General features: G+C 41.7%; 1 protein-coding gene across 4 annotated transcripts; it reads left to right on the forward strand.

Moving 5' to 3' along the window:
* Positions 1 to 9,044: 9,044 nt before the first annotated feature.
* Positions 9,045 to 24,079, forward strand: NFIL3 (nuclear factor, interleukin 3 regulated). Of its 4 annotated transcripts, none has more exons than XM_062609821.1 (3): positions 9,045 to 9,290; positions 10,294 to 10,414; positions 20,088 to 24,079. In XM_062609821.1, exon 3 carries the CDS (start codon positions 20,271 to 20,273, stop codon positions 21,645 to 21,647), a length of 1,377 nt encoding a protein of 458 aa, XP_062465805.1. In that variant the 5' UTR covers positions 9,045 to 9,290; positions 10,294 to 10,414; positions 20,088 to 20,270; the 3' UTR covers positions 21,648 to 24,079. The 4 variants fall into 4 exon arrangements, with proteins under 4 accessions (XP_062465805.1, XP_062465804.1, XP_062465806.1 ...); XM_062609822.1 differs by lacking the exon at positions 9,045 to 9,290 and adding an exon at positions 9,987 to 10,149; XM_062609820.1 differs by lacking the exon at positions 10,294 to 10,414.
* Positions 24,080 to 24,582: the final 503 nt, after the last annotated feature.

The following is a 24,582-nucleotide window of genomic DNA, read 5'->3' on the forward strand; positions in this document are numbered from 1 at the left end:
TACTGTGCTCCTGATACTGGCTACTGGAACTAACATCAGTTCATCTCCATGAGAACTGTGGACAAAAAAACTAGAACAGCTTTTTGTTAGAGAATAGTATGTCTATCTGGAAGGAATCACCCATGCTTATTCTTCTTAACGACATGTGTTTAAGGCTAATTTGCCCAAGCAGAGTTTAGCTTAGGTACACTAGGCAGGTATACCACTATACTAACTATGACTTTGCTCACTTTCGTATCAAAACTGCCTTCCTAAGCTCATATACCTTAAGATGGTGTGTGTTGCACATTCTAGACATATACTCAGTTTAAAATGGCTTGTGTTTGAGAATACTGCTTGTACCAAGGAAATGACATTTTTCTTTTCACACGTTTTGAGCCAAATACAAGTAAAATAAAATTTAAAACATGTCCTTGTCCTTAGAACTTACAGGGACTATGAAGACAAATTCTAGGCTTATTTTCACCAATTACATGGAAAGCATTTGTGATTTGTCCTAGAAAATTAAACAGTCTCTTATTCTTTCCATGTTTACTCTTGAAGACCCACATGAAGTTTTGCTTCGTCTCTTATTTTCCTCAGAATTTTTCAGGGACCACTAGAGAGAATGTTTAATTTCTGGATCTTTTTGCATTTCTCATCACCAGCAGTGAAGCCTGGTGCCCTTGACCTAATTCTGGACCATGGTTTTCTCACAGCTCCATAAGAAGTTCACAACTAGTGTTTCATATCTCAAACACAAACCCATGCTTTGCCCCTGGACAAACACCAACTCTCTCAGCCCTGATCTTCTCCCTGTCTGGTATCTCCTTCTCTGAACAGGAGGAGAGGTGAAAGGTACCTCAGAAGCAAACAAATGTTGAGAAAATTTTCCTATAGGATGTGTCATCACTAGCAGATGTGAGAGACAGATTCTGCCATATTCCAAAGGGAGGTTAGGTGGCTTGCAAATGTATGTGCTATGTGCAGGCAATAATAATCGGATGATAGGGAAAAATACCCATCCCTTTAGTTTGTTGCCCCATTCCTTCTTGTCCTGCCACTGCTCAGCTTTTAGAGTTAATTCAAATAATTTATCAGGTTGCTCTAACATAAAAGTATTTCACTGGAATACTGGAAGGCTATCAATACTAGGTAAAGCTAGCTTGCCAATAACACTGCAGGCCTTCTAAACCATTACTTGACTTACCACATTATTTCTAACCTTCCCTTTGTTTCGGGCAGCTCAATGTAAAAGTAGGATTACAGTCAAGCTTAATGTTTTCCTCTGTTGCTATGACTTGTGTTAGCATCAGCTTTGAAGTTATAAATGAATTTTTCTGGAGAGAAGACACTTGTAACTCTTCAAGGGTTGCAACCACATAGGTATATGGAACACTACATCAGAACTGTCTTTAGTTCCAAATTAATTTCACAGTAGATTTTATCCCTGTCTACCTGTTCTAACATAAGAGATTTGTACTCAACATTGTTGAGGGATTGGTATTTATGCATAAAGAACCAAAGTATGATAATCAAAATAGATTAACACACTAGACTTCCATCTCCTACCTGAAAGAAAGGTACAGGCATTAACAGATAAGATACTTCTGAAACAGCTTTGTTTACAGACTGCTGAGCCTTCCTGGCTTCACTGGACTACATATTCTCGAACCGCACTCTCTTACTACATTCAGATCTTTTTTGCATTTGCCATCTGTTTCTTGCATGAAACACAATGAAGAAAACTAAGTATACATTATTGTGTAAGTCTCCATCATACTTATTTTTAGAGAACTATTTTTGAGCTAGCTAATAAGTAGTTTTCTTGCATGTGGTGCTCTATGAGGGAATCAGGGTGATTCAGGACAGAATGAATACATGTTTGCACAAATTCAGGATGACTATCTATTTATCCTGGGTAACACAGGATGTTCTTCAGGGTTGGGTCCAGCCTGCTGAATGCATAAATTGTCCTTGAAGTAAGTACTGAAACACAGATACCTTTCTCCCATGGTGAATGTTCTGATGGCTACACTATAAAAGACAGGCTCACTTTTGCTCTTTGTGTCTGTTCTGGTGACTTTTAAACTCTTTTTCTACATATTAGGCCACCTTTTACCCACCCCCCGGGATGCCAATTCTAGAACTCTGCAGTCCAAGAGTTAAGAAACTACCAGTGCAACAGTGATATACCAGCAGTGTTTAGTAGAGTTTTTGTGAATGTCTTTTGGATGAAACCCTGTGCTGGGCTTGAGCAGTATAGCTCCCAGCTTCCCACATTTCTAGGTCCCAGTTGGACTCATCTGCATGAAGGGCACCTCCTCACTGCATGCATAGAAGGAAAAACTTCAGTCATCTGAGAATGTTATGGGTGAAAAGGAATGATGGCAATGTTATTTTTAGTCCTCCAAGGTACCAAGTAGCTGAGCAGAGAATTTCAGGAGCAAAAGTTTTAATTAAGCCATCTGCCTGACTTTAAATGATGAAGTTCATGCAACAACATCTGCTGAACAATCAGGAGTATGCTTTTCAGTGATCCTTGCTAAGGGTGTTTTCCAGACTCACTGCAGTACTTGAGAGCAAGGATCTAAGATTAAGAATTATACTCCGTTCTCCCACAAGGCTGTAATTAGCCTGCCCAGTGCTTACACAGCTTTAAAGTACAATAACCATAAAACAGTAGCACAGACACCCCCTGCAACAGAACAAAGGCTTCTTCTTGTCTTTCTGCTAATCATTGCTGTGTGACAAACTTTTTATAGCTCTTGATGTCTTTAAGTTTACTACTCAATTTTCACTTCAATAGAACACATTTCCAACTATTTTGCAAAGCATAGTGGCTTCAACAAATGACTCACTGATAATTACTGTCATAGGAGAGCCAACTGCTCAGTATTTTAATAAGCATTTTACTATTCTTAGTTGTTATGGGCTGTAAAAATCTATTATGTGATGTTTGTTTTCAGCATCATTCCTCAAAGCATAACGTCATAGCAAAATATCTGTCCCCAGTGTCTGTCTGCCTTTAGTGGTCAATCATGGTAGACTTCCACACACTGTGGCGAAAGTCAAGTGAGGTGCATTTCTCACAGATTTCGTGCTGTTACTTAAGTAAGTATTACTCACAAATGTAAATCATGAAAGTCAGAGAATGAGTAATGTGAACAAAGACTAAATGGCAAGCCCAAGTCTTAAACGTATATAAGAAATGACTCCAAAAAACCACCCTACTGGTTTCTTTACACATCTCTCACCTTGGAGTATGACAAATGAAGCAGAAAAGCAGGTGACTGGAAAAGTAGCAGTGAACAGTGTTAGGTCATATCTAAAAAAACTCTGCTTAAGAGTCTTGACTTTGTTTTGCATCTGCTGAAGACCAAGCAGTGAATTTTTTTACTTGTATCATCATTATTTAGTAATCTCATTTAGATGACTAACTGAATCAAGGTTTTGTTAACACTGTCATTTGGGTAACTTTTATGCAAGACAGTGTTGCTTTATTTGAAGATAAGATTGCTCACACCCATGTGGACAGAAAACTGTGTTAACAAAGAAAATGTGAAAATGTGTGTGTGTGGGGGGATGTTTGCTTGTGTTGTGGGTTTTTGTTTTGTTTTGTTTCTTCTGTGTCAGAAAGCTTCATTTGCTGGGGCTTTAGACTAGAACATCTCAGCAATTGCTTCAGTCACTGTAGACTAGGACAACCTCTGGACATGAGGGACTTTCGGCTTCTCTCTTGTATGAGTGGTCTTACTTCACAAGAAATCATCATTTCACATCAGAAATCCTGCAAATTATTGGCCTGTCTCATTTAACTGGAACGATTCAAATGTCAGCTGCAAGGCATCTCTGAAGAACTACATATTTGAAACCCTCTGGTCCCTAGCAACCTCTGAGCAAGGTGCCATGAAGCTGGAACTTAGCATGCTGCCTGGTGAACTCATTTCACCGCAGGCTGAAAACAGCTGTTCCTGGTGGCATTGCAACGTCACTTGTCTCTCTCTTGTGCTGTTGGTCATGAGAAATTGCTGATCTCCCTACCTGTGTGTCATCTCTCCCTTCCTTTCAAACTTACATGTGTGTAAGGTGTGCCTTGCCATCCCAGTTACTGCAGGGTGCCTGCTGCTTTCTTTCTCCAGCACTTTTATGTGGTGCACTCCAGACTTCCTGCTCATCATGTCTGCTGCTCAGTCATGCGTAGAGGGAAGCTAGGACTCATCCTTTTTTTTTTTTTCAGGGATATTCAGAGCATTTCCCACTCTCTATATACATACTGCACACTTCATAAAATGGCACATGCTCACATTTTGATGGCTTTCCAGTGATTTTTCTTTTTTACTCTGATCTTCAAAATGAATGGCAATACTTTTTACTTTCCACAGTATTGGCAGTGCTACCTCAGAGTTTCAGTAACAGCAGTGTTATACGCATTAGTGGTATACGCGTTCATTAATTGAAGGAACCTTTTGAAAATACTTCTGTGTGTTTAAAATATCCATGTGAAATCAGATACTTCCTTCAGTCCTGAAGATATTGCTGCTCTCTAGATTGCCCCAGAGTCCAAGTAGGGTAGGGTGCCAGTGTCTACGCTGATGGAATTGCTATTTGCGTCCTAAGAAACTGGACATGTTTCTTTGCCTCTAGACTCCTCTAAAATATTTGAACATCATAACCTTCTTTTGTGTTTTACATTGCAGCTTTGATAGAGAACATGAAAGACATTCATAGTCATCGAGTTTGCTTTTGCACTTCTGTGTCGTGTAAAGGTTATGAATGGCCCATCAATTTTAAGTTGGCTGTTGCTGCGCAAAAGTATCATGTAAATTTTATTTAGTCCATGCACTTATTGTGCAATTTCTGGTGTTTCTTCACATTTAACTTCTCCAGTAAACATTGCCTCACTTATGTCTGCCTAAGTAACAATGTGAACATCTATTTCTCTTGGGTTTTCTTTTAGCAAGAGTACATTACAACACAAATGTTTTTCCAGTACAGTTTCCACAAACGTTCCCTGATGCATGGAAATGTTTTGATTAATACTTTGAACTGTAGTCAAATGACTTGCCTTTTTCTTGAATGTATTTTATTTCTGACTTTGATCTTTGTAAAATCACGGTATCATCTATTTTATGGAACTTTCACTACTACTCAGGGCAGGAAGCCCTGGAGGAGGACTTGTTTAGTATTAAACATTTTTGAGTACTGATCGCATCGATATATAAAAAGGTTGGTTAATACAGTTTTCTGTGATTGCACTGCTATGCAGTAAAACTTCTACAAAGAATGTAATGCAAGGAAACCAAGGATTATAGCAGAAGTTTCTGTATCTTCAGTTAATTCCAGTATGTATGTGTTTATTCACACACACATGCACATATATAAATCATTAAAATATGCTTAATAAAGAAGTATTAATAGATTAATAAAATATACTTAATAAGGAAGTATTTTATTCTTATTTTGTTCCAAACTGCACATTATTTCAATGATTATGCTGAACTGTGTGCAGACTATTATAAAGGAAAGGAATTAAAGCCTTTTTCTTTGGAGGCATTGAGACTTTTACTGTTGATTTCAACTGATTCTGAATTTCAGGCTGGGTCATAATGTTGTGGAGACTTATGAGACCAATAATACACTTAAACAGAATTAATTTTATGAAACCAATTAAAGCTCACCAACATCTGGTGGATCACAAATTTGAGATGTCAAATGAAATTGGTACTAAACATTTGACTTAAGAATTCTTAACATTTTAGAAGGTTAACCCAGAATGCACAGTCACTCACCTAATAAAAGGAGGGCTCTTAAACTCAGGAGTTACGTTGGGCAGCACCCCGACTGAAGACAAGAGTCCTCAGCTGCAGATCCACTGCTCTGAGGAGGACTGACTCAACTGGCCCACCATTGGGACCCCATTTATACCTCAGTCGAATCTGATCTGCTGTCAAATATGATCATGTTAGTCCTCTATGGCTGAGGGACGGTCTTACCTTAGCCCCATACAGCACCACATGTGCTTGACAAGAGCAGCCTGTGCGGGGGGGCAGTAAGCATTACAGAACTGCAGTCAGCATTACATAGCTGAAGTCATCATTATGTTATTTGAGGTCTGCATTACACAGCTGAGGTCAGTCCCAGCCCACCGGCTGGAGGGCCTCAATCCCAGCTTGGGTGGGAGCGTCTGCCACACATACTCAAACAAAGCTTGTACTACGGAAAACCCAAGAGGCATGGACAAAGGTGAATGCAAAGAAGTCCATCAATGTTAGAGATGACAGGCGTTACTTTCCGTTTTACTTTTACTAATTATTTCTGAAATGCCCCTTTCCTAGACATTCTGTGTAGTACTATGACTCAGTATAGGCCCAGCCATACTCATTGAGCTAAAATCAGAGAGTAGTGTTAAGAGGGTTTAAGTCATATAGTAATAAATACCAATGAAGCTACAGGAGTTGAAGCTAATATTGTGCCGCCAGAAAGCAAGTATAAATCCTGCCATGCTAGTCAGCTGATAGTATAGCTAGAGATCTTCATGACCTGTTCCATCCTTCCAGTAGGAAAATCAGCAGTGGTGGATAATCCTAGAAAGATTCTCTTTTTAGAGTTTTCCCAAAAGCCTTAGGTTCCCCTTGTGCAGAATGCTAACTATGGCTTTCATCTGTGCTTTTTTACCTTGTACCTCAGGAGAGGGAGAAAAATGCCTATGTTCCTCTAGCCACATCAGCATCCAGCTATCTCACCATATCTTTGGGAGTGCCAAGCACCCACTGTAAGGTCTGGAGAGTAAGAACAGCTTTTGCTGTAGAAGGTTTTGATTCTTCCGACCTCCACCCAGTAGAAGTAACATAAAACACAGAAATTATCTTTGTTACTAATCTGGGAGAAAGATCAGGTCTGGTTTTATGGCTGATTATAATTAGTGACAAACATATAAGCAAATAGGCAACCAAACGCCATCTGGAATATCATTTCCAGGACTGTCCACCCACATAGGAAGAATATTATTGCCTTGGAGACTTCTTTCTGTATTTTAAGAATCTAAGTTACGACAGCAGATTTGAGTTACCGCATTTTTTTTCTAGATATGAGATTTAAAGTTGTTAGAAGTATACGCCCAAGATTTATTGCAAATATTTTCCATGGTTAAAATGGCATGTACCTTTCCCTTTAAGAAATTGCCTGAAGTTTTGAGTTTGACTGTAGTTTTTGACAGTCGTAGGGACTCTCCATGCATTGGATTAGTACCAGATGCATAGTATGTGACATCATGTGTGCTGCGCAAGTTTCTTCCCATAGGATCTCCACTGTGCCTAATACCTGAAGTAGACCACCAATATTTGTAAGCAATAAGGTCTTTAAGCTCATTGCCAGAGCTTATGCCTGACATTTCCAGCAGCATGCTGACTGCTTTTGTATGTATTTGTACCCACTGGCAAGCGGGAACACTTCATAAAAATTGACAGTGCAGCCCCCAGACGGAGGTAGCAGTCTATGTCTGGGATGCAGGCTGCTTTTGAGTCCCTGCTGTAGTCACTGTGGGCTCCATAGTCTGTCACCATTACAAGGCTCCATATGTTGGATATTAGAAACAGGGAGGGGAGAGCAAAATTGCTGAGAGTAAAGGTTATTAGACTTGCATAATAAATAATCTTGGGAGTGAATTTAAGGCACGTAGCTTTATTGTGGAGCAATGATATGGGTATGTGTGATAAAGGATCAACGGCTAGGATAAACCTAAAAGTATTCCGTGCACCCTGGTACCTGAATTTGCTTCCTTTCAGGTTTGCTTTGCTTCAGAGAGATGTCTCTGTTGACATATAAATACGGGATGACAGAGTAATATAACAGGGCTATGTTAGTGAGGACTGCTATTTTGGTAAAAGTATGTAATGGAATAAAATTGGGAATAATGTTCTTGCACTAGGGTTTAATAAGGAAAATTCTCAGTTGCCTTTGTAAATTTTACTTGTGAAGGAAAAAAGGGAGTGACAAACCTTTCATGAGGAAAAAAAAAGAAGACAATATATAGCACGCGCTTAATAAACGTGTGCATTCCAACATGTTCTGAGAACTGGATCTCTTGACGGGCACGTGTCATTACCTAAAACGGAGGCTACGCAAGGGTTAACGCAGCACCCGATTTTGCCTCCGCTCTTCCCACCGCGCCACAGGGCGAAGGGGGGCTCGGAGCCGATCGCCCCGAGCAGGCAAGGGGCAGCGCGGGCGAGTACCTCCAAAACGCGCAGCGGCTTCCGACCGGCATTCCAGCGCGGCCGCCTCGGGGTGGGGTGCAGAGATGAAACAGGCGGACCAACCAGTCGCAACCCTTCAGCCTTGACGGTGGCGGAACCAAGCAGCGGCGGTGCAGGGCAAGCGTACCGCCAGCGGTACAGAGCGCCGAGCGGCGTGCCGGCAGGTAGCGCGCCCGGTGAGGCGCCCGGCTCCTTCCCCTCCCTTTTACAATTATCACTGTTTTCCGCGAGTCAGAGCTGCGGCGCAACCCGCCGCAGGTTACCCGTATGCACGGCTCGGTAACAGGTACGTGCCTCGGGAGCGCGGCTGCCCGCTCTTGTGCAATCGCTCCGAGACAACAAGGCTCCCGCCGGGGCGGAGGACTTGACTTTTACACCCGTACAGACACAGCCAGCTGACGCCGCACACCGCGGCACCGGCACGGCAGCGAGAGCCCCGCCGAGCTCCGTTTCCCCCGGCAGAGCGGACGGGGGAAGCTCAGCCTCACCGCTGCCGGGTAGGTGGCGCGGTGGCGCGGCGCTGCGCCTCTGCGAAGACTTACGCGATCCGAGCGCCTCCCCCCACACGCTGCCGCTGGGCACCGCGCCGGTTACGTAAGTGCCGGCGCCCCCAGCGCCGCTCCCCCTACTTCGGCCCCCCGAGCCGCCCCCCGCCCCGCCGGCGGTTATGCAATCGCCAACACACAGACCTACTGTACCACACACCGCCCCACGCCCCGCCCCTCCCCGCCCCTGGACGCTCCCATTGGCAGTCCTCTGGAAGAGCCCGGCGCTGATTGGGCTGTCTTGGCCGCCAGTCACAGCGCGGCGCGGCTGGCATGCGGGCTATGAGCGCCGCTCCGCGCAGCCCTGACCTACTAACACACATCCCTCCGCGTCGCCGCCGCACGCTCCCGCTTGGCTGCTGTGTTGCTGCCTGTACAGCGCAGCACGGCACCGCATCGCCCGGCACCGCACCGCCCGGCACCGCACCACACCGCTTCTCGCCTCTCCCGCCCGCGGCCCGGCCCGGCGCGGGGCGGGGGATGCTCGGCGCCCAGCAGTGCGCTGCAGGTAGGAAGGAGCGTACGCCCGCGGAGCTGTGCACGGTATGAAGTTTGGGTGTCCGCCCGGGCTGCGGCACCCACCGCGCCTCGGCTGGGCTGGATTTGGTCGGGCCGGGTCGGGCCGAGGACCGCTGTTACATAATATGAGCCCAAGCCGGCTCCGGCAGCCGCCGGGCGGGGAGTGGTCGGTCGGCCGGGCGGGCCGGCTCTGCGTGCTGCCGCTGGAGTCGGCCCGGCAGATGTCCGCCGAAGGATTCCATTGCGGAGAGGGAGGTGGTGGTGATTCCCGGCGTGCCTTACTGCCCCCCGCTCCTCCCCACAGCGAGCCGCGGGCAGCACCGCCGGAGCCGCTGTACTGCATTGCATAATGTGCCGGCGTGGAGCGGCCCGCCGCTGCGGCCGCCGTGCGGGGCGGAGGGTTGGGTGCTGCCCGCCGCCCGCACCTCGCCCCGGAGCCACCGGGAGCTGCGTGCCGCCGGAGCCTGCCGGCGAGAACTCCCCCTCCTCTCCCTTGTCGGGCGGCACTGAGGGATGTTGCCCGCGGGCAAACGGGATTGACGGCAGCGGCCGGGCCCTGTGCCCACGCCGTGCGGGGCCGCGTCTGTCCCGGCCCTCTTGGTCGCTTCTGTCGCGGTTTTTCGGGCGCTCCGGGACCGCTCGCATAATAGTTCCTGGAAATGTTGCATTATGTAACCACAGAATTTGCTGGCAGGCTGGCTGGGAAGAGGGAGCTAATTATGCGATTTTATAATCTCCCTACAAAGAAACTAGGACAATCTCTCCCTGAAAAAAAAAGACCCAAGTCAAAGCCCGTAACTGTAACAGATTCGGCTGAAGTGCGCTTAATAAGGGAAGTAGACAACTGGGTAAGCGGGAAGGCGAGGCGAAGCGAGGCGCGCTCGTCGGCTGCGTGCCGGGTGCCTTAAAACGCGATTTGTGTTGGTCTATATTTAGCTCCATCGCATTTTAGCAATTGTGGCTTCATGTGCTATTTCTGGTCTTTTCTCCAGAGCTGTGCGTGTAGACGTTCGAGGCCATTTGCTCGGATTTTTAACTCCACGCCTTCAGAGACGTTTTGAGATAAGGCTGTGGTTTTTTAGGAACGCATTTCGCCCAGACGCTGAGACATCGGTACGGGCTTTCACTTGCCGTTTCTTTAATAATAAAGAAACGGCTGATTTAGGGGAAGGAAGGCGTTCAGGAGGTGTCAGCCGCGCCCGGGGGGGAGCGGTGGAGCCGTCCTTCTCGTAGCCTGACCGTGGCGGGCGAGCAGGCGTCCAGGTGCCGGCGCCCCCGGGGGCAGCCGCCCGCATCTCCAGTAGGTCAGTGTGACGGACCCGGCGGCGCGGAGCGGAGCGGGTAGAGCCCTCCCTGCGGAGCCCGATTCCGAGCCCGCCTTCACCTTCTCAGCCTTGCGCCTTGTGCGGGGGTCGCCGCGTCCCCAGCGGCTGTTGGGAGCCGTTGGTGGCCGTTGGGGCGCGGCGGCACCGGGCATGCGGGCGAAGGCTGGGGGCGCTGGCGCTCCCCCTCAGCCCTTTGTTCTGGACTGGGGCGGCGGCGGGCGGGCGGGTAGGTGGGGTGGGGGGGACGGTGGGTTGTTTGCGCGGGGCCGTGCTGAGGGGGGAGCGGGCTAGGCGCCATGAGGCGCCGGTCACGTAGGGGGGTCGGCGGGCCGGGCTGGGCTGCCTTTGTGGCGGCGAGGTGCGGGGCGGTGCTGCGGGAAGGACGCCGCCTCCCCGCAGCGCGGCCGCTCAGCTCGCCGCGCGGAGCGTCCCGACCTCTTTTGCCCGTGTGCCCCCTGCCGTGTCCCACCATCGCCTGCAGGCAGGGAGCGCCTGACAGAGCCGCCCCCCCCGCCCCCGCAGACACCTTTCCCCTTCCCTTTGCTGCCAGGTAGGCATGGCAGAGCCTAGCACAAACCCCCTCCTGCCACCCCAGCGTTCTCGTGTTTCTCTTTTTACGTAACGAGCAACAACCACAAAAAATGGCCATTGCCCAATTCTGTTATTTTGCCAAGTCATTTAGGTATTGCAGTGGTAAAAGTCATGGCTGGACGTCCCGTACTTTGGAGTCAGCTTGTGCTCTGTCCTCGACAGCTTGAAAGTTGCTGGTGATAACTTGGCTTTCACAATGAGGTTATTTTTATTTATTTCTTTTGTGTGTGTGTGACTAAAGCAGCCGTTTAAGAAAACAAAACCAACGTCACTGTGCTTGTGACCAAAACCTCCAGAGCCCTGAGTACCCTGGCTGCTGTATTAGCATTCAGTATACCTGCCATAGGTAGTAGCAGCAAAGTATTTAAAAAAGGCGATATTCTTAACAACATGCATAAGCTTTTCTGCTACTTGACTGTTGGGGTCAAGTGCAGCTTTGATCGTGAAGTTGTCTTGGCGTTACTGTTGTGTTAAAAACAGCTGTATTTTTTCTTCCCCCCTGTCCTTGTAACTTGAATGATTTTACTCCGTTTCATTGTGTTTGCTCGTGTATATGCAACCTACTTTGAGTCATCTTTGCCCTCCTTGGTAATTAATCCAGAGCCTCATTTAAAATACTGCTATATGTATCAGTTTTACGGACCTTATTCAATCAAAATTTTGACTTTGATGGGAAACTTGAATGAATAAGGATTCAGCTTTTGGCCCAAAGACCTGATTTAAACCAACAAGTTCAAGGATTACTGAATAAAGATTCTTAATGTCATTGGCATAGCAGTTATTGTTGTAAGAGTTCTCATGTTACAGATGTGTTTGGCTGTTGAAATGCAATGCACTTTAGAATGATCTGCCTCCACTTTAAATTTTTATTTATATTTTTAACTCATTCTTCAGAGGATTCTTAACTAGCTTTTAAAATATTCAGCTTCCTGGATTTGACCTCAAAGGCTGGAGTTTCTCCTTGATTTTTTTGTTTGGTGTTCAGTTTTTGTTGTTGGTTGGTTGTGTGTGTGAGGTTTTTTTTTTGGGGGGGGGGGGGTTGAGTTTTTTTTGGTTGTGGGTTTTGTTGGTTTGGTTTTATAAATATGTATATGTATTTAAAAAAACTTATCTGAATTATGTCAAAAAGCTTAGTCTTCCCCATAAATTGTAAGTACTTACATGACCTCCTCACAGCTTATCTCATCCTAAAAAGGAAGGGTATTTGCCATGCCTTGGCTAAAATTTATAGGATGGACATGCAGACATTTTTTCTGTTGCAGTGAAGTCTAAACAGTCTGAGAAGTATATCAATACCATGCTGCTTTTTTCAATCCTTTATCTTGAAATAAAACTCATAAATAAAATAAACCTTTAGGTCATTTTTAATTGACTTATTTTAACGAATAGTTATGCAAACTATCCTTATGCAATAGTTTTTTCCAGACAGCAATCGTACTGCTGTTATAACATCACTATGATGCAATAATATGAACAATAAAATCCTCTGTTTGGGTCTTATTACACACTGTTAAGCAATGTATCTGACTCATCAGCTTAATTGACTCTTCTAGGTGACCTTGTCATGATCATTACAGCCAGTTATGAGATATAAATGTGCTTAGGATATGTAATAGGAAAAAAATGCAAATAGATGGCCAATTTCTACAGTCTGTTCTAAAAGAAAACGTCAGCTGATTTCCATTTTACAGTATTTTACAGTGTTTGGAAATAAAAAAATCCCACCCTGTTGTGGGGTTTGTGTGGTGGTTTTGTTTGTTTGCTTGTTTTGGTTTTTTGTGTTGTTTTTTTTTTTTAACAAGTTATATGTAACTTCCTAATACTGATGCTAAGTATGACTGTCAAAAATAAGATTGTGTAAGCAAGGGCATACTTGGACTTGGCTGAAAATGTGATAGAAGCAATATTCTTAAACTTTTTGTATTAAAAGATGAATCTGAAGTCAATTATTATTAAAACCTCCTTAGATATCCTGGTTTTTTTTCGTAATTTGTGTGTTGAATTGATCCATTTCCAGATTAGCATACTGAGAGACTGAATCTGGTGACAGACATTACACAAATCTATATTCTGTCAGAAAGAGTGCTTTATTTGAGAGGTTCCTCCCCCCCCCTTTTTTTGAGTTGCTCCATCTTGGTGTAATTTTCAGTCTGTCACAAAGTATTTGAGTAATTAACTGTTTTTTTATGATGCGCAATGGTGGCAGCACAGCAGTCAGCAGTACAGGTGTCAGAGCTGCAAGGCCTCCTCTTACAAAGGGAGCACAGCCCAATAAAGAAAATGGTGCTCAGCATGGGCAGTGGTCTTCCAGCCTGAACCATCTCACAGAATTGGAGTACTAAAGATTGCTCTTTCTCTGTTCCATTTGCTGTGAGTGGTAGATTACAACATTTTACAGGAGATGTTTGGTTTACATATTTGTATTTAAGTTGTTATATAACAAGGTGCATGTTTAGGGCATCAGCTGGGATTAATTGACATAATTCTGCTGCCTTTAAATAGCACTATATAAATTTAGGTCAGCTGAAGGTCTGGTCCGTGCGTGGTGTTTTAAGAACATAGTTCAGTAATAGAAAACCATTTGTTGTCAGAATAATTAACATTTTATTATGGTGGTGTGTTTTGTTTTTTGGTTGGGTTTTGTTGTTTATTTTTTTTTTATGGTTCTTAGCTAGAGGAATTGAGATCATATTTCCAGAATGTTGTTACTATTAAGTTACAGCTTTTCCAAGTTTAGTTTTTTCTTGCTGTCAAATAGCTATTGAAATGACGAGATGCATACTGTCATATAGTACTGTAACTTCAGTAACAGTTGTTTCTATTAGGGTTTTATTAAAAACATTGGAAAGTTATGTGATAATCAAAATGGCATGATTTATGTACACATACTACTTATGTATCTATAATGAAATATTTACACAAGTTGTGTATACATTTTCTTTGCTTCTCAGTTTTAAAGCTTTTCATGGCACTTTGAATAACATTCTTTAGCTTTTGTTTTTCATCCCTTAAATCAGAGCAGTAAACTGTTTTGGAAAAATTGAACAGATCTGATAGTATCATATTGTCTTCCTAAGGGAATGGGAGAAAATATAGGTCAAATTTGCACCTATTAAGCTCAACTGACCTTTTTGAGCAGTAGCTACCTTTAACATGTTTTGTACTTTCCAAATGATACTTTTATTTGCACAATTTGTGTAATTTACCTTTGGGAAGCAGGCTGTACTTTAATGAGTTATTTGTAGTTATTAAGATAAACAGTAACTTAAGTAATTTTCCTAACAGTGAAAGCCTTTTGTAAAAATTGCATGTGTGATCATATTTCTGGGTACAGCTTGGCGGTGCGTAATATGAAGGTTCAATAATGTTCTAAGTTCCATGACAGACTTACTAATTTTTCTATATATTTTAAATAGATTTGATTGATATGATTTGTTGTAATAAATTATTTTTTTATATTCCCAATGGACTATATTGTGTAGACATCTCCCATTTTTTTTTCTTTCAGTAAGATGATCAACATTTTAGCAAAAATGGGTCATCTTGTGCAAAGCTATCATCATCACTGTTCCACTGACCTAATTACACGTTGATCCTGAAACTGTCAGCACTTAAGGTGCCCATGAAGTTGTTAGAAGAGGGAACTGTGTACAGGATCAATAATTCTGCATTGCTCCATGCTGCTGTAATGGATTCAGGTCTCTACGAGTGCAGCTATATAATAGCAGTAAATGGTGGTCACATTTGTATCGTGAATGCTTTTACCCTTTCTGGCTATGGATAACCTGTCCATCATAGCGTAAAATGCAGTCACCTATTTTTTTTTTTTTTCCAGAAAATTGCAACTTTATTTGCTCTGCATTACCTAGACACTCTTGCCTACAAATCCATCCTAGGAATAATGTCACCTTTCCAGTGGAGCCAGTATTAAGGCTTTTCTTCAACAGGAATGTAATTTTGCTACCGTGTTAGATAAAAAGGCAAGAAAAAATATATTGAAGGATGTTGGTGGAGGTTAGAATGCGGCCATACCCTCTGTTGGATTATGACAGACTTGAGGGGTGCAGGATTTCTGTGAAAAGCAGTAGAGGTAGAGCAACTCCGCAGTATTTTCCAGTATTTCAGCAGTGTTGAGACAGGCTGTATACTCACCACCTAAGTTTAAACTCGGCCTCCTGTCAGCGTGCTCAATGAGGATATTTTTTGGACCTTATAAAAGTCTTGAGATGGATAGCAATTGTTTCTAAAACACTTTGATGTTAAAGTGCTAACTATATGTTTCAGGTTTTTAAGGTTTGGAATGCAAACTGGTAATTTTGGTATCTATGAACAGGTTAGGCACCAGCTCTTCTGGTATGTAGACAGGTTTTCAAAATAGATAACCTGTGACAGAATGGTAGCAGTAATATAGTTAATGAGACCTATGCAAAACATGGAGGGCAACAACTAAAAATACGCACAGACATACCAGTACAAACTTTTACTGCTTTTTCTGCAGCTTGACATATAGTGGTGATGGTGATACAGGCGTGGTTCTTCTCTGAAACCAGAAGCTGTACTTGGCCATCATTTTCTTTTATTTCTGACGAACTGAGAGAGAAATTTTTGAACACGTGGTGATGCAAAAGTGAATTGTGTTTGGGCATCCAACTGTTAGAAATTTGATTTCATTTAGTTTCATGGGGTTACTATACAAATGTTAGAGCAATAGAATTAAATAATTAGCTATCTAATTCTAGGATATGTTTGAAAAATTAAATACAAAAAATAATACACAGTTACTCTTTGAGAAAGCACACACACGTGGGGAGGCCCACAGGCATTGTCTAAAGCAGAAATGACTTATGTAATTAAATTACACAGAAGAGAGAGAGAAAAGACTGTGCCCATGTCCTTCAACCCTTTGAAACATTTCAGTTCTTACAGTGTGAATACACAAAACCCCAGCATCAGATCCTTAATGTACAATTTTGACACAATCAGATCACTGAAGTATGAAGTCCATGGATAAATAAACTTGTCATGGTTTCTACATATGTAATTTCTTGCTTCAGTAGCATGAGTTCTATACAACAGCCTCATTAATACTTGGATGTAGGATTGTATCTTGCTTCAGTTGAAGCCAATGGCAAAATTACTGTGAGAGCAAGACTGGGTCTGTAATTAAGTTAATAGGGTCGAGTGTTATTGCATTGTTGAATTGGCACTCAATGCCATTAACATCAACCAAACCAAAAAAAAAAAAAATAAATCTAACAGTGACTAATGTAAGGCAGTTTTAAATGTTGGGTTTAAAACACTTTATGAGGAAGTGATAAAGCAATTGAAAAATTAATCATAAGGGAAAATACTGGAATTTGAAATATAGTCAGAGGAATCATTATAGTTCATTAATTTATGTGTAAATACTGATGTTTTCCAGTGGAATTATAAAATGTGAGTGAACTGAAATGGCTGTTTTTATTGAAGGCATTTTGCCATTGTCATCAGATGGAATTTGATTTGTTTACAGACTCAGCACTGGGCTGATCCACATGGAGAAGTATTAATAAACAAGGGCTTTGACTCCTGTTTGTAGAGAGGCAATTCCAGTTACCATGATAAAAGTGCTCATGGAAGATGTAGAAAGAGCTGAAGATTTATTGATGTTTTGTTAGTTTGCTAAAGTAATGGTTAGAATTAACTACATAGATAACAGACCAGTAAGACTATGTCAGTGGGTTACATGTATGTCTTGACTGCCTTACTGATAGACTGTGGCAGAGAGCAAAGTTGAATACTGCATGTGAAAACATGGTCGGTTTGACACACACCGGTATTTGCTGTAGACTGGCATGCTACTTATGTTCTGTATCTTTGTGCCAGGAACAATGTGTACAGGAGGGAAGTGGGCTAAACCAGGAGTTATCAGTGCTACAGTGAGCAGATTGTATGTTGGGGCAGCCCATGCTGCTGTCCCAGCATTGAAGTCCCATAGAACAAGGGACTTGAGGTCTGCAGGCTGTTGGGTTGTTAAGTGCAGCTCTGTGCCAGTGTTGGGCTGCAGGTTATCTGTGGGCATGCAGTTGAGTTTTTACTGTTCCATAGACAGTCATGCTGATGAACTATGCCAGTAGTCTACATTAAGTTTGGGGAGGGGGTGAGGGGGACATAATGACCTAAAAAAAGGCAACAACTTTTTTTTCTGATTATTATTAGTATTAGTAGTATTTTTCCTAGATTGCGGAGTTGAACAGACACCAAAGTAGGATCATTTTGACCTTGAGACCATACAGAGAGACACGAAACCATACTCGTATCCTGATACAGTCTTGTTCAAGACTAAAGATACTCTTTCTATATTGTCAAAATGGAAGATTGGAATATAAGAGGGAAAAAAAAGTTGTATTCAAACTGCGTGGGTGTAGTTTCATTCTTCTAAAAAAAGCACAGCTCCTACATTTGTAAGTACTTCTTTGCTGCTGCTGTTTCAAGTAAGTTTAGATGTTCCAGGGTACATGGCAGATAAATACATAGAAAGTAATGACGTATGCCTATTAGTATCCCATTTCTAAGAGAATCAATACTATTACTTGGATTTGAGCATAGTTCTGTAGTACTGCACAACACAGGAAGATCTCTATTGATAAGGCCCTGAAATTTACACAAAAGCTGGTTTGAACCCTTTTGAATTCAGTAAGAGTTGGCTGAGATGCATACTATGGGACAAGTAGCAATTTCACGGGTATTTGGTACATGTTATACCTCTTCCTGCTGTGTGCCATAGAAGGTGTATGCATTTCCTCAGAAATGCAGTTGTTAATGATAAAACTGAATACAGTGATTGCCGTGTATCAAGACAGTTACAGACCAATAGCTGTGCATTACCAATGCTACAGGATAATGAAATGAAATCCTAGTATTTTTCTCCTTTTAATGTAAAGGTATTTTGCAGAGGCTGAATATTCTAGAAATGCCTCAAAAATTCAGATGGCCTTGTCTTTTTTTTTTTAATTTTTAAATTATGTGTTCAACAATAATGTATTGGGTTTCGCTGGATTTAAACTGGATTTTATGTTAGTTAAATCATTGGTTACATGGAGCAATGAAATGGACAAAATTGCTATACAGCTTCTTCAGCAAATCACGTTATACTGAATATTTGGACAAACAGTTGTTGCTTTGCTGTGGGGCTTATTTTTGTTTTTAAACCTGATCCAGCTCCTATTTAACTTGACAGAAAATTCCTTTTAACTACAGTTTGAGGTTTGGAGCAGGATCTAACTATGCAATTGCTTGTACATTAGAGATACGTTTCTTCTCTACAAACATGGCAGTTTATGGTGCTGCTTTTGCACTAAAATGTTAGATGCTGTCTTTGGTGTGGCTGACTTCTAACTCTTATTTTCCATTAAGGGTGTATTATTGAAGGCAAATAGTTACATGTCAGTAATTAACCATGGATTTTAGGAAATTCTGCTTAGCTGTTCTATTAAATGTGTTAATTTTTCATGACAGAAGAGTTGGCATGGTTTGATGGAACAGAACACAGCTTGAAACCTGAGTCTTTATGACCATGCTTAATTGTTATTACATCACTGACTCCTTTTTACCTTCTGGAAAAGACAAGAGAAACTGGCAGAATACAATTCGTTAATTCTTTTATAACTTTCCCGACTGATAATGTTAAAATTAGTTTCATTAGTCATTGTGAAGGCATTCCCAATAAATAGAGACATTAATCTGAAGTGGCAGATTTATTTATTTAATTTTTTGTTACACAACAAGAATTATTGCTGACTCGATAGTCAGTTCTATAAAAGTACTTGGCATACTACATTTACCAGGAACATGACTGACTGTGGAAAAATGAGATATTTGGAAGCTGTATCTCAGATCAAGACCAAACGATCCTATGAGAATAAACTATTTTTACACTAAGAGAAACTAAATAAAACATAGGGAAATTTGAATGCTAGGTTCAAGTTCAATGATTAAAATGCTTGAAGCTAAAAGTTAAGCTGGTTTTCTCTTGTTAATGGTACCATTTTGGATGTAAACTTCTTCTTTAATGCATACACTTTTCTAAAGGTGCATATGCCTCGATGGTATTAAATTTCACTTTGATGTAATAAGGCTATTTTTTCAAACGCAAGTTATTAAATGTTCTGTTATGTATTCTTCAATCCTGATTTTAAAGTTTTCATTTTAATAGGCAGTTTTTTTAATAGTTAGATATTTGCCCAAATGATGTGTATTTACTAGTTTGAATGACATGATTGATCAATAAGGCATTTTAAAATTCCAAGTGTGTGTGTGTATAAACATTTGTAGATATATGTATATTTTAATAGGATTCAAAACCAATAATTAAATTCTTAATAGCTTTAATGGATAGTGGTGTTATTTTAAGACAATAGAGAGCACTTCAGCTTCTCTAAATCAGCTTATGTTATTTTTAATCCATGAAGTACCCAAATAAACAGCATTTCTAAGTCATACGCCACAGCTGTTTTCAGAAGAGATGCTTTAATGTGGAAGAGCAAGATACTTTCCAGTGCCGCTCATCAACGTGCGTGGTGTCCTTCAGTGTTAACTGCTGGAGATTTAGATTGGCCAGTGATACTATGGAAAGTTCTGTGACAACATTACTGTCAGATCAAAACTCAAATATTTTTTACTTGATTTTTCCTTGGATCATATTGCATTTGTTTTGTTTGTTTTGGAAGCCAATCTGCTACCTAGGTATTGTAAAGCTTAGAGTATTGGTTGGTTGAGTGTTGAGCGGTTTAATGTACCAAATGCTAGTCTGAGATTTTTATTGAACTCTGCTATTGCATGACCTGAACCAGCAATTCCTAAATTGTAATTAAATTCTCTATTTATTCCAGGTTTTTAAGAAGATCCCCATTGGATCTCCTACGAGAACTGGTTCTAGATACTTCTGTTTGAGAACATGAAAAAAGAATGTGTGTGGATTTAAAATTACTGTATTTATCAAGTTGTGGAGTGAGAAGTAATGGGGAAATAGCTTGCTGTGTTGGTTTTTGTAGGTCTACTACAAATTGTTTCTGATGCAGCTGAGAAAAATGCAGACCCTTAAAAAGGAACACGGACCTGTTGACACAAGTAGCAATGTGGACAAAATCATAGTACTTAAGTCTTCTTTAGCAGAAGTGTCTGAAGAATTCTCTACAAATGAAGATATACTACTTACAGAAGCAAGTAGTGGAAAAAGTAAATCTTCAGCTTGCCGGAGGAAGCGAGAATTCATTCCAGATGAAAAGAAAGATGCTATGTATTGGGAGAAAAGGCGGAAAAACAATGAAGCTGCCAAAAGATCTCGTGAAAAACGACGGCTGAATGACCTTGTCTTAGAGAACAAACTAATTGCACTGGGAGAGGAGAATGCCACTTTGAAAGCGGAGCTGCTTTCATTGAAGCTGAAGTTTGGTTTAATTAGTTCTGCAGCCTATGCCCAAGAGATACAGAAACTCAGTAGCTCAACGACTGTGTATTTCCAAGACTATCAGAGTTCCAAATCAAATATCAACTCATTTGTAGATGAGCACGAACCATCTATAGTTGGTAGCAGTTGTATTTCTGTCATTAAACATTCTCCTCAAAGCTCAATATCCGATGTGTCTGAAATACCATCCGTAGAGCATACTCAACCAAGTCGTATACAAGGCAACTGCAGAAGTCCTGAAAATAAATTCCAGATTATAAAACAGGAGCCCATGGAATTAGAGAGAGAGCCAAGAGAGGATAGAGGTTCATACAAAGCATCCATATATCCAAGCTACATGGGAGCTACCTTTAACATGTACTCACATTCTCCTCCGCTCCTGCAAGTTAATAGGTCATCCAGTAACTCCCCCAGAACGTCTGAAACTGATGATGGTGTAGTTGGAAAGTCATCCGATGGAGAAGATGAACAGCAAGTTCCTAAGGGTCCAATCCATTCCCCAGTTGAACATAAAAATGTTCATGCAACAGTTAAAGTTCCAGAAGTGAATTCTTCAGCTTTGCCTCACAAGCTTCGAATTAAAGCCAAAGCCATGCAAGTTAAAGTGGAAGCAATGGATAATGACTATGATACAACACGGAAGTTGTCATCCCCCATTGACATGTCCTCAAAACGACATTTTGAGCTTGAAAAACATGGTGCACAAAACTTGGTGCATTCTTCTCACACTCCTTTCTCAGTTCAGGTGACTAACATCCAAGACTGGTCACTTAAACCAGAGCTCTGGCATCAGAAGGAACTCAATGTAAAAATTCAGAGTGGTTGCAAAACTGGAGTTGTTGAAATAAAAGACAATATCTACAATGTCTCCGATTCAGAGAACCTGTATTTGAAGCAGGGCATAGCCAGTTTATCTGCAGAGGTTGCTTCGCTTAAAAGACTTATAACAACGCAACAAATCTCTGCATCAGACTCTGGTTAAGTTACTACTGAATAAAGGCTTACTGTTTTAAAGGATGTCATTTGCAGTAGATCAAAATGTTTTGTATTATGCTGAATTTTCACTGGACTTGTGATGTCATTTCACTGTAATGTTCACATAAGGTCTGATTGGTGTCTTTTTGTGTGCAAGTTATTATGAAGACTAGGTTGTGTTATGATCACTATGCCTTGTGTATAGTCAAGTAGCCTGTACAAAGGCTGTATATAGTGAACTTCATTTTCTTTTGTTCTTCTGCTATAAAGCGTGCAAGTTGCCAGTTACAATAAAATATTGGTGACAAACACAGAACATCTACTCCAGCTCAGTTGATTTTTTGAATGTGTAAATAAGTTGTTAATTAAAAACTGGCTTTTTCTTACACTGTGCTCAACTTCACTTATGTGATTGGTTTTTACAGCCTAACAACCAAATTGCAATTTATGTGTGTAATCCTTCTGGCCACCTTTTTCCTTAACACATTTTTTTAGAACAGAATAGAAATAAAGTGAATATTTATAAATAAGACAGTACCAATTTATAGCCTTAGCCTTCTTTAACTTATTTATTAGTAGAAGTTAACCAAAAACCACACAAATTCAAACCCAGTAACTGGGTCAGTTTTGGATGAGACAGTATTGAGTTTCCTTAATGGTTTATGGTGACCGGCCATTTTTTCAATATTGTAACTTGGTGTTTTAGGTGATATTAGTTAAGTTGGATATGTGTATCTGCAAAGTTTTCAGAGCCTTGCAGTGCCAGAATTGGGCACCACCATCTCTGTCAAGGGATGGCCAGTGTGCACAAGGGGTGCAGGCAGAGGAGGAAGTACAGGCAGCGGCCATGCAGGAGGGCCTGTACCTTTTGCATGCATGGTTTATTCCAGCACAGATGGTGGACTGCCTGCAGGAAACGAACGAGGCTACTTCAGCTGTGAACCCTGAGCTCAGCTAGACAAGTGTAAGGGCAGGAGCAGTAGCAGAGCGAGAGGAGATCTTCCACAATCTATCTTAGTTCCCAGTGTAGGATATAATGCAGTGACACAAGCATGAAGTAAGTATTGCAATCGGTTTTGCCTTGGTTTCAACGGCTTAGTTATCTGAACTGGAATACCCTGGTTCATTATGAGGTGTTTTGTGAGAACTCCCTAAATGCATAATAGAGACTACCTGAAGAGCTGCACAACAATAGGACCAGCCCCTTACAAATCATGCATCTGCATGATAAGTTCTTCACTTGATGACTAGACAGGGCTGCGCTGCTCTTGGTGTTTGAGAAGAGCCATGGAACCATGGAGAGTAGCATTGCATCACACATCTGTCCTTGGTGTGGCTTACCAAAGTCTTCAGTTTTAAACTTAAGAATAATTTATAAATAGAGCATATACTTGGCAGAGGTTCTTTTCATGATAGTTCCCCCTTCTGTTAACGTACTAATACATCAGACTAACTTGTAAGCTTTCTCCAAAAAGGCTTTTTATTAATTGCCATACTGTATAATGAATGGAACCTTTCCATGGACTTGAAATGCTAAGAAAGAAAACAACATATAGGTATTGTTTTTTAAATTCATACTTGACTTGAGAGGAAGTTTGTCAATTCTTTGGGGATATGAAGAGGAGTCCAAGTCACTCCCAGTAGCTCTGAAGCTTGGTCCAGCAGTCAAGGCAACGGCAAGCCTCCCTGACGTAAGCAAGGCCAGGATCTGATCCTGCACCTTTTCAGTAGCTGATGGTGATGCACAGCCCTGTTTGGGAGGACCTTGGCACAGAAACCACTGGTACTTTCTGAGCTCTTTTGAGCCCTTCAACTGCTGTGCTGTATTTGTGGCATTCAGAGTTAATAAACTGTTATTCTTTCTTTCATGCCTTAATAATACAATAGATCCCATAGCTGGGCTCTGTATGTATTTGGTAATTAATATAGATGACATTTCAATGTTACTGAAAATAAGCTCAGGATTATTGCATGAAATGTAAAAAATTTGCATTGAATGATGGGGATATGAGACATGAGGCAGTGATTGCTACTGTCTCCTTGCTTGCTAAGTATCTTCTCTAAGCAACAATAAAATTCTTTAAATATTTTGCATATTATTTATCACATGTAATGTGTTCAAGGAGAGGACTTAAAACTCTCAGTGTTGCCATCTGTGTAAGCCTAGATCTGTTGTTTTTTTTTCCATTTCTTGTTAGAGTTGTTTGTCATAATGGAAGAATGTTGTCCTCTTTCTAGCTCATTATATATTTTGTGTATCTGTTTTGTGCAATTAATACTTAACAGTAATGTTGTAGTTAATTTGTTGAAGGATGTCATTGCAAGAAAGTTACAGCATGGAGCTTAGGAGCACAATCAGATGTTATTTATACTCCCTTTATACCTTAGTGTTATGCTTCATTTGAAGAAAGAAATAAATAATTTGTCTTTTGTTCAAAACCAGATGTAATTAAACATGTTTTTCTATTATGTTCATCATTCTAATCCAACAAGAGATGCTAGCTGCAGTTAATGACAAATCTCCCTGTGGTGAAGTTACTGTTTCTGCAGCTAATAGTTGGTGTATCTTCCACAGATGACGTGAAGTGGCACAATGTGGGAGTGTGGGTGGTAGATGCCAAGCCCTGTTGATGGGTGTAGTTGCAAACTGGCCAGATGATACCCTCAGCTGCAGTAAATGCGGTGTTGGTGGCCTGCTCACCCAGAGACCCTGGCCCTCTTCACCCGTCTGTAGCTGGCTTCAGGGCATGGGACTAGGAAAGATAGTCACACATAGTGGGGGGAGGGAGAGAAGGCAGTGCGACTCTGTATGTGTAAGATGGGAGATCGGCAATTGGATATTCATGCCCTTCCAGCTTGCCTTCCCTGCCCTGCAAGAAGTAGTAAGCCTTCATGAAAAGAATCCTCTTCGCTGGTCTCCTAGTCTCTCCTGGAGACTGGAG

The sequence above is a fragment of the Pezoporus occidentalis genome, unplaced genomic scaffold, assembly GCF_034315485.1.
Source record: "Pezoporus occidentalis ecotype Australia unplaced genomic scaffold, CSIRO_AGI_Poc_V1 ctg141, whole genome shotgun sequence".
Taxonomy (NCBI): Eukaryota; Metazoa; Chordata; class Aves; order Psittaciformes; family Psittacidae; genus Pezoporus; species Pezoporus occidentalis.

Coding starts and splice junctions, on each gene's coding strand:
- NFIL3 (XM_062609821.1), top strand. CDS start 20,271: ATGCAGCTGAGAAAAATGCAGACCCTTAAAAAGGAACACGGACCTGTT.